General features: G+C 37.7%; 1 protein-coding gene across 4 annotated transcripts in view; it reads right to left on the reverse strand.

Moving 5' to 3' along the window:
• The window catches only part of EYA3 (EYA transcriptional coactivator and phosphatase 3), an 88,836-nt gene that overhangs the window by 44,293 nt on the left and 30,523 nt on the right, over positions 1-14,020 (reverse strand). For all 4 annotated transcript variants that reach the window (XM_061148349.1, XM_061148348.1, XM_061148350.1 and 1 more), the window contains exons 4-6: positions 9,892-9,971; positions 5,059-5,125; positions 2,374-2,510 (exon numbers count right to left, since the gene is read on the reverse strand). In XM_061148349.1, coding sequence (XP_061004332.1) covers positions 2,374-2,510; positions 5,059-5,125; positions 9,892-9,971 — 284 coding nt within the window. The remainder of the gene's footprint in view (positions 1-2,373; positions 2,511-5,058; positions 5,126-9,891; positions 9,972-14,020) is intronic.

Below are 14,020 nucleotides of genomic sequence, written 5' to 3' on the forward strand. Positions count from 1 at the left end.
ATAAATATATTAATATAAAGTCATATTATTACAATCAGATTTTCTAAAGCTCTGTTTACATCTGAAATAAAAAACAGACAAGCTAATTCAGTGTTAGTGCTAAAAGTAAGATAATAAAATTACTGAAACGTCATAAGAAGAAGGTCTTCCCTGATAGCTCAGTTGGTAAAGAATCCGCCTGCAATGCAGGAGACCCTGGTTTGATTCCTGGGTTAGGAAGATCCACTGGAGAAAAGATAGGCTACCTACTCCCCAGTATTCTTGGGCTTCCCTTGTGGTTCAGCTGGCAAAGAATCCACCTGCAATGTGAGACCTGGGTTCGATCCCTGGGCTGGAAAGATCCCCTGGAGAAGGAAATGGCAACCCACTCCAATATTCTTGCCTGGTGAATCCCACGGACAGAGGAGCCTGGCAGGCTACAGACCATGTGGTCGTAAGAGCTGGACACAACTTAGCAATTACACCACCACCACAGGTTATTATAAGATATTGGATATAATGCCCTCTGCTATACAGGAAGAAATGGGGTGTTTTATATCTGAGTGACATAAAACAAAAAAAGCCATGCAGTGAAACATAAAAGTTATCACACACATACACACAAAAAGTATTACAAGTATTTCTTTGAAATTTCCTTTACGAAATTTGAGGATATGCTGTAACTATCATTCAAAGGCAAATTAAGCTAAAAACAGTTCTCTCTGAACTACTGATAAGAATTTAAGAAACAAGTTTCCTTCACCCTAATTATTAAACAGAAATAGATTAATAAAAGAGCCTATTATAAGCAATATTTCTTTATAAACTATTGTCTCCTTCAAGTTTTTAACAGGGATCTACTTTACAGAAATTTCTTTCCTTAATATGAGGGAAATGCAGTGATTATAAAAGATACCATAATATCTAGGACCTACATCCACATGGCACTGTGCTATGCATTCCATAATCTGAGTTTAGAGATATAACAAGAGTTTTACTTAACAATGAACAGCAGGAATAAATAGCTGTTCAACAATGTCATAAAGGGCTTTTGGCTTTCCAATAAAGAATTTAAATCAAAACAGAGTAAAAAAAAAAAAAACAAAAACATGAAATACTTTATACTCGCTAGCCTATTGTTGATATTAGCCAGCTGCTGGTAAATTAACTTTAATATATACAAAAAGAAATAAACACAAACATATTCACAGAGAGTTCTGCATCTGAAAGGACTGCTCAGCTTTGGCTGGTTAAATATATCAGCAACATAATATTTTAGTACTTGCTGATACTGACAGGCACTGAGGTGTGGGTATACAAACAGGAAAATAAGAACATTTCTGTTTCTTTTCTTTCATGAAATTATCAGCTACCACTACCATTAAACATAACTCCGAATTTTTCTTTCTAGTAGTTATCAAGAGCCAAGGAATGCTAACAAGTCTCAAAGTAAGAAAGTTGTAACTACCATAAAAGAGTAGCCAAACAGGCCAGGAAAAGTAGGAATGTCAAAACCCAAAGCAAGCAACACCCACAATCTGTGGCGATCTGTCAGAAAGATTTTCTAACTCCTAGCTGGTTGCAATAAAGGCTACCAAGTTATAATTTTATTAACATAGTGAATATTTTTTTAAAAATACAGTATTCTTTCAATTTCCTGACATCAGTTCTAGGAAAGCAGCAATAAACCACACTGAACATATCTATCTATACACACACTGAAAAATCAGCAGATATTAAGTGCTCAAAGAACTTCAAACTGACTTCTAGTAAATCATTCTAATTTATAGTTCAGTCCAAGATACCTAAAACCAAAGAACAAAACTCTCTATGCACATGATAAGGTTGTACAAAATCAGGGATTTCCCCCTAAGATGACTTTTTGGTTCAGCAGAGCAACAAGTGATCACTTTGTGGTATGGAATAAGAAGGAAAGGGAGAAACTGACAGAGAGAGAGAGAGAGAAAAGGTGTATTCTATCTGGATATGTAGATTACTTAGTTTTAGTAAGAAATCAGCCACCGCAAAATGTACTTGTCATGGTACCATGTTTTCCATGAAGTAAGTCAAATCAATAGCAATTCCTCAAAGAGTTTCCAACACTTGAAGATTCCAAGTTTTCCAGTCAAGACTTAGCATCTTGGAAATAGCTACACTATGGCAGATAAACAAGTGAGTATTGAAAAGTTATGATTTTATATTGCATGCATCAAATACACTGTGGAAAAGTTGCACACCCAACTTCTATCACACCTGTAACAAGCAGATGCTGTGAAGAACAACTGGCTTTCTCTCAGCTTCCTGATTAGCCATGCTTGCTTTTGGGGGAAAGATGGAAATTTCTGTGGGATAAAATCAATATTCTTAGAAACTGCTTACAACAGGATGCCTTACCAAAAGGAGGTAGTCCGTACGTCTGGGTTGCCTGAGGGTAGACAGCATAGGGTTGAGACTGCTGCAAGGTCTGGTACTGAGTCTGCCCAGGGTAAGCAGTTTCCGAAACAGGAACTGAGAGGATATGTGCATAAGGTCTAGAAAAGTTCAAGAAAACAAAAACTTTTACATAAGTAAAACAAAAACCAGCTAATATCACTAACAGCAAAGAATCAATAATGAGTAGACTAACCTGTCACATAAAATGTCTTTTACTATGGTCAGAAAGTAGAATTATTTTTTCCTTTTCAGGTCTATTTATCATGTACCTAACAAACAATTTTATAGAAAAATTAACAGTTTCAAATATCCTCCAAAGGTCCAATCATACCACAAACATTTGCTGTGTGCTACGTGCAAGGCCCTATGCGAGATACAAGTACTGACTAAACTCATTTATGCCCTTATGTCTAAATATAGAATAAAACCCTAAAAGGACAGACAACTGGACAGAATAGATTGGCAACTGACTCTATTCCCCATCGAGCCCTCCAGGTCAAACTAAATTTCCAAGAGGGAAAGTAGGACTTGGAAAAGAGGGTGAGGCCTGCAGAGAAAAAGCAGGCGACCGCCACATTAGAAAACCAGGATCAGGAGTGTGGCCCAATGTCCCTAGATCGAGCCTATAATACCAGAGTCAAGTGACTAACAAAATCCGGGAAGTCCTAGACAGGACACTGATTGCCCTGCTGATATTTAAGCCAGAGTATACTGCCACTAGTTGGAGCCAACCACATCAGGTTTAGCTAGAGATGAATTCAACACTGAAACTTCAGGGATTTTAAACCAGCTAGCTGACCCGCTCATTTCATCCATGGAATAAGATGGCGCCACATTTTATGTACCGAATTTTTAGACATGAGTTACATTATTTGGTGAGTTATGCTGTACTTATAAAGTAAGAAAGTAAGTGTCATATGTATCATGTAGGTCGTAACAATAAAATAATGGGGGGAGGTAGTTTCAGAGGGGAAAGATTTCTTTTGTTATTGCAGTTTTTGGGGAGGAGAAAATGAAGGAAGGCTATAAAGAAGTGGTCTGTGAGCAAACAGAATGTGCAAAAATGAGAGAGAGAAAATGTGTTCTAGAAAAAGAGAAAACCTCTGCCAAGGGTAAAGACAGGGCTTCAGCCAACAAGGAGCAGAGGTTATACTAAGGGGAAGTGTAAGACAGACAGCAAAGACCTTGAATACCAGGCTAAAAGTGTTCAGACAAATCTGAAACAATGAGGAGTCACTGAAATTGTTGAGCAAAGGATAACAAGATCAAAGCTGTTCTTTAATAAAGATTAATTTGACATTTCTTTGTAAAATGGATTGGGGGAAGGGGACTTGAAACAGAGGCAGTTAAAAAATGCCATGGTTTAGATAAGTGGTAAGGAAGTCTACATTAAGGTAGAAAGCTAACAAGGTGTCCTGAGTGCAACAGGTATACAATACTTTTTTGAATAAATGAATGAATTTGGAATTTGCTATATTCATATCTCAGGAGACTCTAAAAGACTGAATTTGAAAATTTCTAGTCTTCTTAGCCATACCTGAGACCAGAAAAGAGATCAGGCTGTAGCTATTAATCAAATCATGTGAGAATGACTTAAAATCTTAGTAACTTCAAATGGATTAATCTCCAGATATGATAAAGATCATAAAATCTTTTTAATTTAGTGTCTTTATAGCTCAAATTATTTTATCACCTTCATAATGATCTCAGAGAACAGGTTCAGTCATTTCACAGAAGAAGAAAAACACGGAAAATGACTGGCCCAAGGATGTTATTAACGTTAATGATAATACCAGGTTAGAATTTGGAGAATTCATTGAGATGGTTTTTCAATCAGCTCATTTTTTTTTTAACTGATGCAAAATTCAAAAGGCACTTAATACAAATGGCACAAAAAGGAAAAGTTTTCTTTTTACAAGAGACCCATACATATTACTCACCTTTGTCACCAATTTCTTTATGTAACTTGCCTATGTAAGCACGTAAGAATTTATCCTAGGTTAATAAAGCATGCTTGTATGCATCTATGTATGCAGGCTCAACCTTTATCAATGTACAATTGGTAGCTTGATATACACACTGTTCTGCAACTACTCATCTTGGAGATGATTAACTTAGTGGATCTTAAATGCTGATCTTATCTCATGAGGCCCAAAATATTGCCTCTCAGTGATTTAAACTCACTAAACCTGTCTAACCTCAAGCCTACTTCTACTTGAGGACACTTCTAAAAGAATAAGCTTCTAAAGCAATAAGATGAACACAGATTAGGCCCAGAAGTCCCAGTCTGAGGCTGGCTTTAGCTTTTTTAATGGATCTCTCTTTTAAAGTGGAGCAAAGAGAGAATAATGAGAAGTTAAGCAGTGATATATTTTCATCACTAATGGTATTTTACACTTTTCAGTGCCTATTCACTTTGAGAAAGCTCCTGGGTAACAGTGATCTATTTCAGACAATCATTAACTTTCTAAAAGGACAATACCTAGACTATATTTACATGGAATAAAAAAACTGGAGTAGGGCCAGAGAGAACAAGAGAGGTGAAAATAAGTTTAATGTCAACTTAATAGCTTAAATATCAAGTTACATTTTGCAATGAATCTAGAGAAAAAGCATACAGATTTTTGAAACAATTGTTCAACTTACTTTGCAGAATACATTTGTGAGGTATAATCATTGGATGAGCGAGTGATGTAATCGGTGCATGTCATAACTGAAAGAAAGATGTAACCAGGTAAAAAGTTAGAACATTTCAAAAATGAAAGGGGGAAATTTCATGTCTCACTGTATAGTCTTTCAAACTAAGGAACAGAATAAAGCTTGGACATCAGACATTTATAAAGACTACACAGCAGAAATACCTCACTCTTCTAATAATGAGTTTATCGAGACTTTTAGAGACAGTAAAAGATGCTAGAATGAAGGCGGTATAGAAAAGAGCTGAAGGTCAGTATCAACTGATCTCTATTTTTGGCTGTGCTGTGTGGCATGTGGGATCTTAATTTTTCAACCAAGTATCAAACCTGGGCCCTTAGCAGCGAAAGCGTGGAATCCTAACCACTGGACCGTCAGGGAATTCCTGACCGACTGATCTTTACCATCATCACCATTGTTCTAAAACCATAAATGAAGCAACTTCCTAAGCTCTCATCTATGCTCAGAGGTGAAGTTAAAATGCAAGATCCATGTCTAGGAAGCCACATTACACTTCTTCAGCTTATTCATTCTCTGGATGCTTACCCTATTCTGAGTAAAAGGTCATAAGGATGACCTGCAGGAAGACAGACTGGGAAGAAGTATCCAATAACTGTTGCTGCTGCTATATATGATCAGCAGCAGAAAGATGCAAGCACGCTTTTACACTCTTATTTTTTTCAGCTTAGTAACAAAGCTTTAAGTTTGGTAAGGCAGAGGCAGACCTGAGGAACTGATGTAACTCTGATAAACCGTCAAGTAAAGGGGCCTTCCCAGCGCCTGCCCTCCTGGCCACCATGATGTCATCTAGAATAGACAGTCAGGAGGCCCGATCCTCAGGGTTTCGTGCGGGATGAGTACTGTAAATATTCGACTCAAGTTTGACAGTAGCAGAATCCTTTTCATTAGCAGTATTTCAGTCCATATTGTAGATAGAGCTACAACACATAGAGCTTGTACCAGATTCCTAAATTGTTCGAGAACATACCCCAATACCTATTATAAGGGAGGTTGCTCTATTGTGAACAGGGACTCAGGGTGAACCAACTAACTTTACGTCTAGCTGGGTTCTCTGAGTGTCTTACCCCAAAAGGGAACACTGACCGAGATGAGATGTGGGGTCGATTCATGCCCAACAGTAACACAAATCATCTGTGAATGAGCTTATCATGGATCTTGCCTATTGCCACTGTTCACAGTCTCTGAAAATAATTCATGGCAATTTGCAGATTATACTAATCATTAATCACTTTGACAAAAATGAAGGGAATCTCAGTTAGATCTAAGGTTCTTATTGTCCATTACATAGAACAGCAGTTCATTTGATTTCTACATAATGGTTCCTTCTCTGCTGACAAGTATTTTCAAAAACCCAAATCCTTCTCCTTCTCCCATTTAATTCTAGAAGAGATTCACAAAACAGTCTAGGAGATCTAGGCCAATTTTTACTTCTCTAGAGAATGAATGAGACTTAATCTTTGTGGTACTTGGGAACTATGAAAAGATTAAAAAGAGTCAAGGCATAATCTGCTTAATTATAACTTCTCTGCCTGCCCTTCTTCCCCCTCAAGCTGTGGGACAGCTGCCTTCCTACTAAATTGTAAAGCAGTATTAAGATCATTATTGTATGTGCATTAAAAACCTAAGTTTTCTGTTCCCCTGAGACGGAAAATTGCATGTGAAGTGGGATAATCAAGTTTCAATGACCTACGTCAGTTACACAACAAAGCCGGATCCCAGAATAAAATTCCACAAAATGGAAATAGAACTCAAATTTCTTTAGCACTCTGTAAATAAATCTGGATGTGTTCAACTCTGCACTGGTTAAAAAAAAAAGGTAATAGCAGTGGAAACAAGACAAAAACCTAGAAATACACTCTGAAAGTAAAACTAACAGGACATCCTGATGAATTTGAATTAAGGAATAAGGAAAACAGGGAATACAGGATAATTTCTAGGTTTTCAGCTTGAGAAATTGGAGGGGCAGTGAAAATACTTCCAAAGATGAAGAAGCTGGGGAAGAGAACAGCTTTGGTGGTGGACACGGAGGCCTGGCGTGCTGCGATTCATGGGGTCGCAAAGAGTCGGACACAACTGAGCGACTGAACTGAACTGAATTGAAGGGCAGTAAAAGCTTTCACATATTTTAAGTATGACTTTCCTTTTAGATATCTAAGTGGAGATATCAGGTAGGCAATAGGATACACAAACGAAATTAGAGTAAGAAGTCAGACTAGGAATACAAATTTGGAATTCATTAACTACATATCAAATATTTAAAGTAACGAAATGGGTGAGAGAATACAGAAAGAACAAAGATGGTGGACGAGAACCAAACCCGAGGCCCACTAACATTCAGAGACTAGACAGCAGAAGAAAGGCCAGTAAAGAAGAAAGGTGGGAGAAAGACTGGTAAGAGGCAGGATACAAGCAGACAGAAATACCCACTGGAACTAGTACTTTCACTTACTGAAAGGAACTAATGACCTTGACAAAAGCAGTTTCACTGGAAGAATGGTGACAAAGTTAAATTTGAAGAGCAAATGGGAGGAGACAAAGCAAGTGAGGGCAACTCTTTCTAGAGGTTCCAAAGGGGGTCATGGGACAAAGAGAAGGTCTGTAGCTGGTGGGGAATATGGACTTCAAGGAGGGTTTTGTTTGTGCTTTAAGATGGAAGATACTGGATCATGTCTCCATAGACAGGATGGATTAAGAAGAGAAGAATAAGACAATGCAAGAATGGTATTAGGATAATCACAGTACCTTGGGGTAGGTGAGAACAGACAGGATATGAAGCACAAATAAAGGGTCTTACCTTTCACAGGAACAAGAATACTATTTCCATTCTGACAAGAATAAAACAAGGTAACATGGGTACAAACACAAGTAGGGCTGAAGACTTGGTGGTGGTAGGTTAATAAGGGAACCTCCTGTCAGACAGCTTCTATTTGAGAAGAAATTATCAGTCACATGAAGAAAGGTAAGTAGTATGGGCGCTCTGAGAGGGAAGAAATGGTGTGAAGTAGTGAAAGGTGAAACTCATAAGTAAAGTGTAGTAGGGTGCCCACTTAAGGCCCTGTGAGTAAACAGTCAGCTAAGTGTATAAACTACCCAGTAATGTTCAGCTATTTAATGTAATACTTACAGAGAAGGTGGACAGTTGGATTAAATCAGGATTGGGGTTTAACAAGGACAGTACAAGAGGCAAAATTATTGAAGGTATTAGTAAGGGCGTAACTATAATAAAGAACTACAGAATCCATGTGGAGTAAAAAGGGATAGGAAAAGAAGAGGGACATTATGGGTGTTGGACAGGTCATCTACATGGACGCTCAAATTACCCAGAATAATAAAGGTCTGGAGGGAGAAGAAAGCAAAGATCTAGCCTTTAAAGAGCAAAATGACTAGGAGTTCAGTCTGAGGTGAAAAGAAAGCTGGAGGAAGGGGCATAAATGTAGATTTCAAAGGAACTAGAGTTTTTGAAGGAAAAAAAGAAATAATTTTTAAGAAGCAAGAAGACTCAACTTACTTCTGGGCCCTGAAGTATATAAGGAGCAGACCTTTTTCTGGGGATGTGAAGTGAAAGTCGCTTAGTTGTGTCTGACTCTTTGTGACTCCATGGACTATTCAGTCCATGGAATTCTCCAGGCCAGAATACTGGAGTGGGTAGCCTTGCCCTTCTCCAGGGGATCTTCCCAACCCAGGGATCGAACCCTGGTCTCCAGTATTGTGGGCAGATTCTTTACCCCTGAGCCACAAGGGACGCCCAAGAAAACTGGAGTGAGATATTTAAAAAATTAGAGAGACACCTTTCGTTGATTAGACCAGTTCCCATATGTATCAGAGTTACCTAGCTATCTTCTTGAAAACACAGACGCTCATCCACAACAGGTGTTCTGATTGATAATCACTGAAGATGAGGCTACAATGCTACATTACAAAGAAGCACTCCAGGTAACTCTCAGGTATGCTAGAAGTTTGACAACTACTGGAATAGCATCTTTGAGGAAGTAATACATACAACTTAAGACATAACCATTTTTCTTTTAAAGGCATACTATCTTTTATTACATGGGAATTATATAAGGTTAAGGTTAAGCATCTTAAGATATATCTCCTAAACATGTTTTTTTTATAAAGCAACGTACACAAACTTATTCTTCTGAAGTGTGTGGTATAATATGAAAGGGCATAGCTATTTAATTTCAAGGAGGACTATCTGCCCTATGGAGCATACCACCATGATATTCCAAGAAAGCTTAGATCTCCACAAGAAAAAAAAAAAGAACATTCTACAAATTTTTGGCTAAGGTTTGGTAAGCAGAGGGTATATCCTATTGAGATGTGTCTCCCTCAGGGCCCAGTATCAATCTTGGGCTCTCGGGGGACTACCTTTCTTTTTTTTTGGCCTAGATGGATAGGTAGAATCATTTGGTTCTTAGAAAGGTGGAAACACATCAAGCCATCCAGAGAAGCAGTCAGAGGTTGGCCCACCAAGTTTTCTGATTTTGAGTAAAGCACTACTTATTACCTTTAGAAGAACATTCAATCTCAAAACAAAAACACAATCACCAATCCCTAGGAGTGGATCCCATGTGATTTTGCTCCTTAGCTGGTATGTCAATAAGGTTTATAGGAGGCCGTAAGGATGAACACACATACAAGGCAATGAAAGGATTCTGGATATTCTGAGAAAAGTGAGGCAATCAGTGAAAACCAATTATAAAAGGTCAGCATCAGCTGGCCATAGGAATATGTCCATGATGCACAGAATACGATACTTACTTTCCTCTGACATGGTAAGGTTTGAAGCAAGGCTTGAAGTTTCAGGTTTCTGATCACTGACTTCGGGGTTGCTTACTTGACTGGGAAAACCAAAATGAATACATTAGCCTCTGGATGACCTGCTACATTGCTAAAAGTGATTAAATCAAACCAATTTCTTCCTAGATAAGGGGCAAGGTAAGTCTACTTCATGAAGTCCTTATTCTTGGTTTCTATCGGCTACGTAACAGCTAAGGCCAGGCCTAGTACCTTCAGCATTCCAGTTCTTTGTCACATCCCTAGACCATGACTGTTTTTATACCATGTGGAAATTTCATATAAGCAACAGGCAACTCAGATTTTCTCTAAAGACCACATGGTAAAAGAAAAACTCTACAGCACCTAAAACTGCTCTCACTTTATTTCCAAAGTACCAAAGGAATGTAGGGAGATGACTAACTTCAGACAATGGTCCTCACAATCACTTGAAAAGCTTTTTCAAACTACACATGCTTACACAAGAAGGGGTTCTGAACCTTAAGATGGTGCATTACACTGCACTTGTTTTCTCCCAATTAAAAACAAACAAATTTTTGTTATTATACCCCAAACTTAGCAAAATCTTTTTTTAAAAAAACTTATAAGACAAATTAAGAGAAATTGAAAAAGACTAAGTCATATAAACTAGGAGGATAAATCATTGTGTTAGATACTTTAATGTTGGGAAGATCGTCACTGAGATTATGAAATGGAGACTACCCTTTGATCTTTCACAACATCCTCCCTCTTCCTCCTACTTACTTTCCAACTCTCCCCTTATTCCCTCAACCACTAGTATAGTACAGTGCTTAAGGGTGCAGACTCTGGAACCAGACTGCTTGAGTTCATATTGCACTTTGCCAAAACTAGCTTTATGGCTTTGGGCAAGTCACTGAACTTCTCTGTACTCCAGTTTTACCAACCGTCAATGAGGGATAATTATGGAACCTACCTTCAGGGCTGTTATAGGGATTAATGAGTCAATATGTGAAAAGTATTTAGAGCAAAGACTAGAAGAGAGTAAGCACAATATAACTGTAGCCAGTACTATTATAATACAACTTCTCACCAGCCCAGGTTATGCTTCCCACATTCATGTTCCCTCAGCAAGAAATCTGCTTTGCTGTTCTACACTCTAGGAAGAAGTAGAGGACACTGTCGCAGATACGCCACATACTGGGAAAGACGTGACTTTTTTTAAGACTAAAAATTTTTTTTCCACTTATTAAGTTAGCAAAGACAAAAAGTTTGTGACACTATGTCAGAGAAGTATGAAAAGAACTATGGTTACATATTAATGGTGGGTGAGTAACTGGAACTGGTGTATATAAAGTAAACTAATGAAGAAGTATTTTCACTGCAACATGATTTGTTATATAAAATTTTGGAAACCAATGTCCAACTAGCTAAAGAACTAGGTAAAAAATATGTAATGTATCCTCATACAAGGGAACATTATGCCATCAACAAAAATTTTTTTTTGCAGTTTTTCTTTTTTGGAAAGATAAGACTAATAAACAGTAAGAATAGTTTCTACATAGAAAAATTTAAAAAGAAATGCTACTTATAAAAAAAGTACAAAGCACCAAAATTCTTAAAGCTCTTGTATCTTTTCTGAATGAACCTCTAATATTTAAGCACAGTATCAATAAAGGTTGTTTCCCTGGTATATTCTGAATGTTCACACAATTTTTCCTCAGATGTAATTAATTTTAAAAAGTAAATCCCCAGATGAAGTTTACCTTAATCTATTCACTCAAATGTCTGTACTTTCAAAACAGCACTTAATATACTAACCAAGATATGACTATGGAAATTGAAAAGCATGGGTAAGAAATCATACTAAGTAGTTGTATCATTGTTTCCCAAAATGGCTTATTTCTTATAATTACCTGAATGATTGGTAAAAATACAGACTTCTGAGCCCCATCTTACGCCTAATTAAATCAGATTCCAAGGAGAACGGTATAAACCCAGATAAGAACTTCACATTTCTGACTATAGTGACTGGTCTTCTATGTGTAAGACTGGTCTGAGTAAGTCTGGGATCACTGTTATACCAACTATTGAAAGACTATTTCTAGATCTTGTATTGTAGAAGGTATACTTGGATGGTCTGGTGTACAATGGACAAGTTTCTAAAATCCTATGGTCCTGGATTCTTATAGCAAAATCTCCTATGTATTCAACTAAGTATCTAGAGATTAAACAGAAATAAAAGCATCAAGACAGTGAATTAACTCTAGCACTTTGTTGAATATTTGAAATTATATCTAGAAAAATTATTACTATCTCAAAATATGATCATCCTGTTATATAAAATTTACTTAACAACATGTGTATGATTGAAAAAAAAATGCTCCAAAATAAAATTTCCCTCCTCCAAAAAAAGAGCAGAAACACCCAAACTCCAAAAGTAAGCATCACAAATACCTCTTTTTCAGTCAATGTAACTCTTCACAATAATAAACACAATCAACCAATGAATGGATAAACAAAACGTGGTATGGACTACTATGGAGTATTATTCAGCTTTAAAAAGGAAGGAAACTCTGACACACACTACAAATGGATACGCCATTAAGACATCAGGCTAAATGAAACAAACAAGTCACAGAAAGACAAATAATTTAAGACTGCTAAAGAGTAGTCAAAATCATAGAGACAGAGCAGAATGATGGTTGCCAGGAGCTAGAAGAAGGGGGAAATGGAGAGTCTGATGAATACAGAGTTTCAGTTTGGGAAGATAAAAAAAGTCCTTGAGATAGATGGTGGTAATGGTTGCATATCAATGTGAATGTACTTAGTACCACCGGATTATACACTTAGAAATTACTGAAATGGTGAATTTTAGGTTGTCTGTATTTCATCCCAATAAAGCAGTTGCTGAAAGAGACAGAAGGAATAGCAGGAGGAAAAGATGAAGCTGAGAGGCTCCACTGCACAACTGGAGAGAGATGAGCAAGGGAATTAACTTCAGAGAAAAGGGAAGCAGAGACTACTACAGAGAAGCAGTGAAGTAGTTAAGGGGTAGATTCAGTGATGAGACAAGTAAGGCAGTCCCTATCCACTTCTGGTTTCTCTTTACATCAGGGAGCCAGATCCCCAGCTGAGTAAACGGAAGGGGAGGGGGGAGGAGAGGCGAGGCAGGAGGGAAGAAGTGGGGGAGGCAGGCAGGAAGAAAGGAAGGCAGGCTGACAGGCAGGGAGGAAAGGAGAGGAGGAGTGAAGGAAAGTACGGAGGAAAGAGAAATGATTTTACGACTGTGTAATAAACCAGGAAGAGTGACTGGACCACCAAAAATGTTTAAGTGCCTGCTGAGATGTACTCATGACTAGAAAGTGAGACCAGTGACCACAGTTTTGTGTTTTCCTATCACAAGTGTTCAGATGATTGGGAATAAGTATGAAACAGGTGAATAGGAGGGTTTAACTAGGGTTTTTAAACAGCAGGTTAGGCTAGGGAAGGATGACAGGGAAAAGGGAGAGGAAGTTAAGAATGTTTGTAAGAAATTTATTCAAGTAATAGATCTTATCTTTTGAGCAGCATAGGAAGATACTGAAGTCTGTTTTGAGGGGTCAATGCCTGACAGTGAAAATACGATAGATCACTGCCATTATAAGTGGAAGTGTAAAGTAAGACACAGGGCTAGTATGACAATAGAATAAATGAGCTGGAATGCTAGTGTGTGAAGTGTAAGATTAGGATTCTTGAAATTAAGATGTTAGAGGGGATGCGGTTATTGGTTCATCTGGCTGGTAGACAAAAAACAGGAGGTAAGAACTGTGGACAACTGAAAATCATGGTGTGTGGAAGCCAGAGTATGACATGCAAAGAAGCTGCCTCTTTCCTGTAAGGGGAGCAGAGCTAATGATTAAGATGTCCCATATCCATCTGGTAATTAAGGATTAACTCCCTGGATTTTTTTAAAATTTCTATTTTTCCTATTATGTATACTGTACACCTAACTGAAGAATATTCACCATTGTGTCTCCTTCACGTATCACAGGCTCTGAGTGATAACATGAGATTGGTACATTCCACTGAATAAATAATGAATAAACAAGGAGAAAAATTCAGCACTTATATGTTTCAAGGACAAACTTTACTT

The sequence above is a fragment of the Dama dama genome, chromosome 8 (genome assembly GCF_033118175.1).
Source record: "Dama dama isolate Ldn47 chromosome 8, ASM3311817v1, whole genome shotgun sequence".
NCBI classification, from domain to species: domain Eukaryota; kingdom Metazoa; phylum Chordata; class Mammalia; order Artiodactyla; family Cervidae; genus Dama; species Dama dama.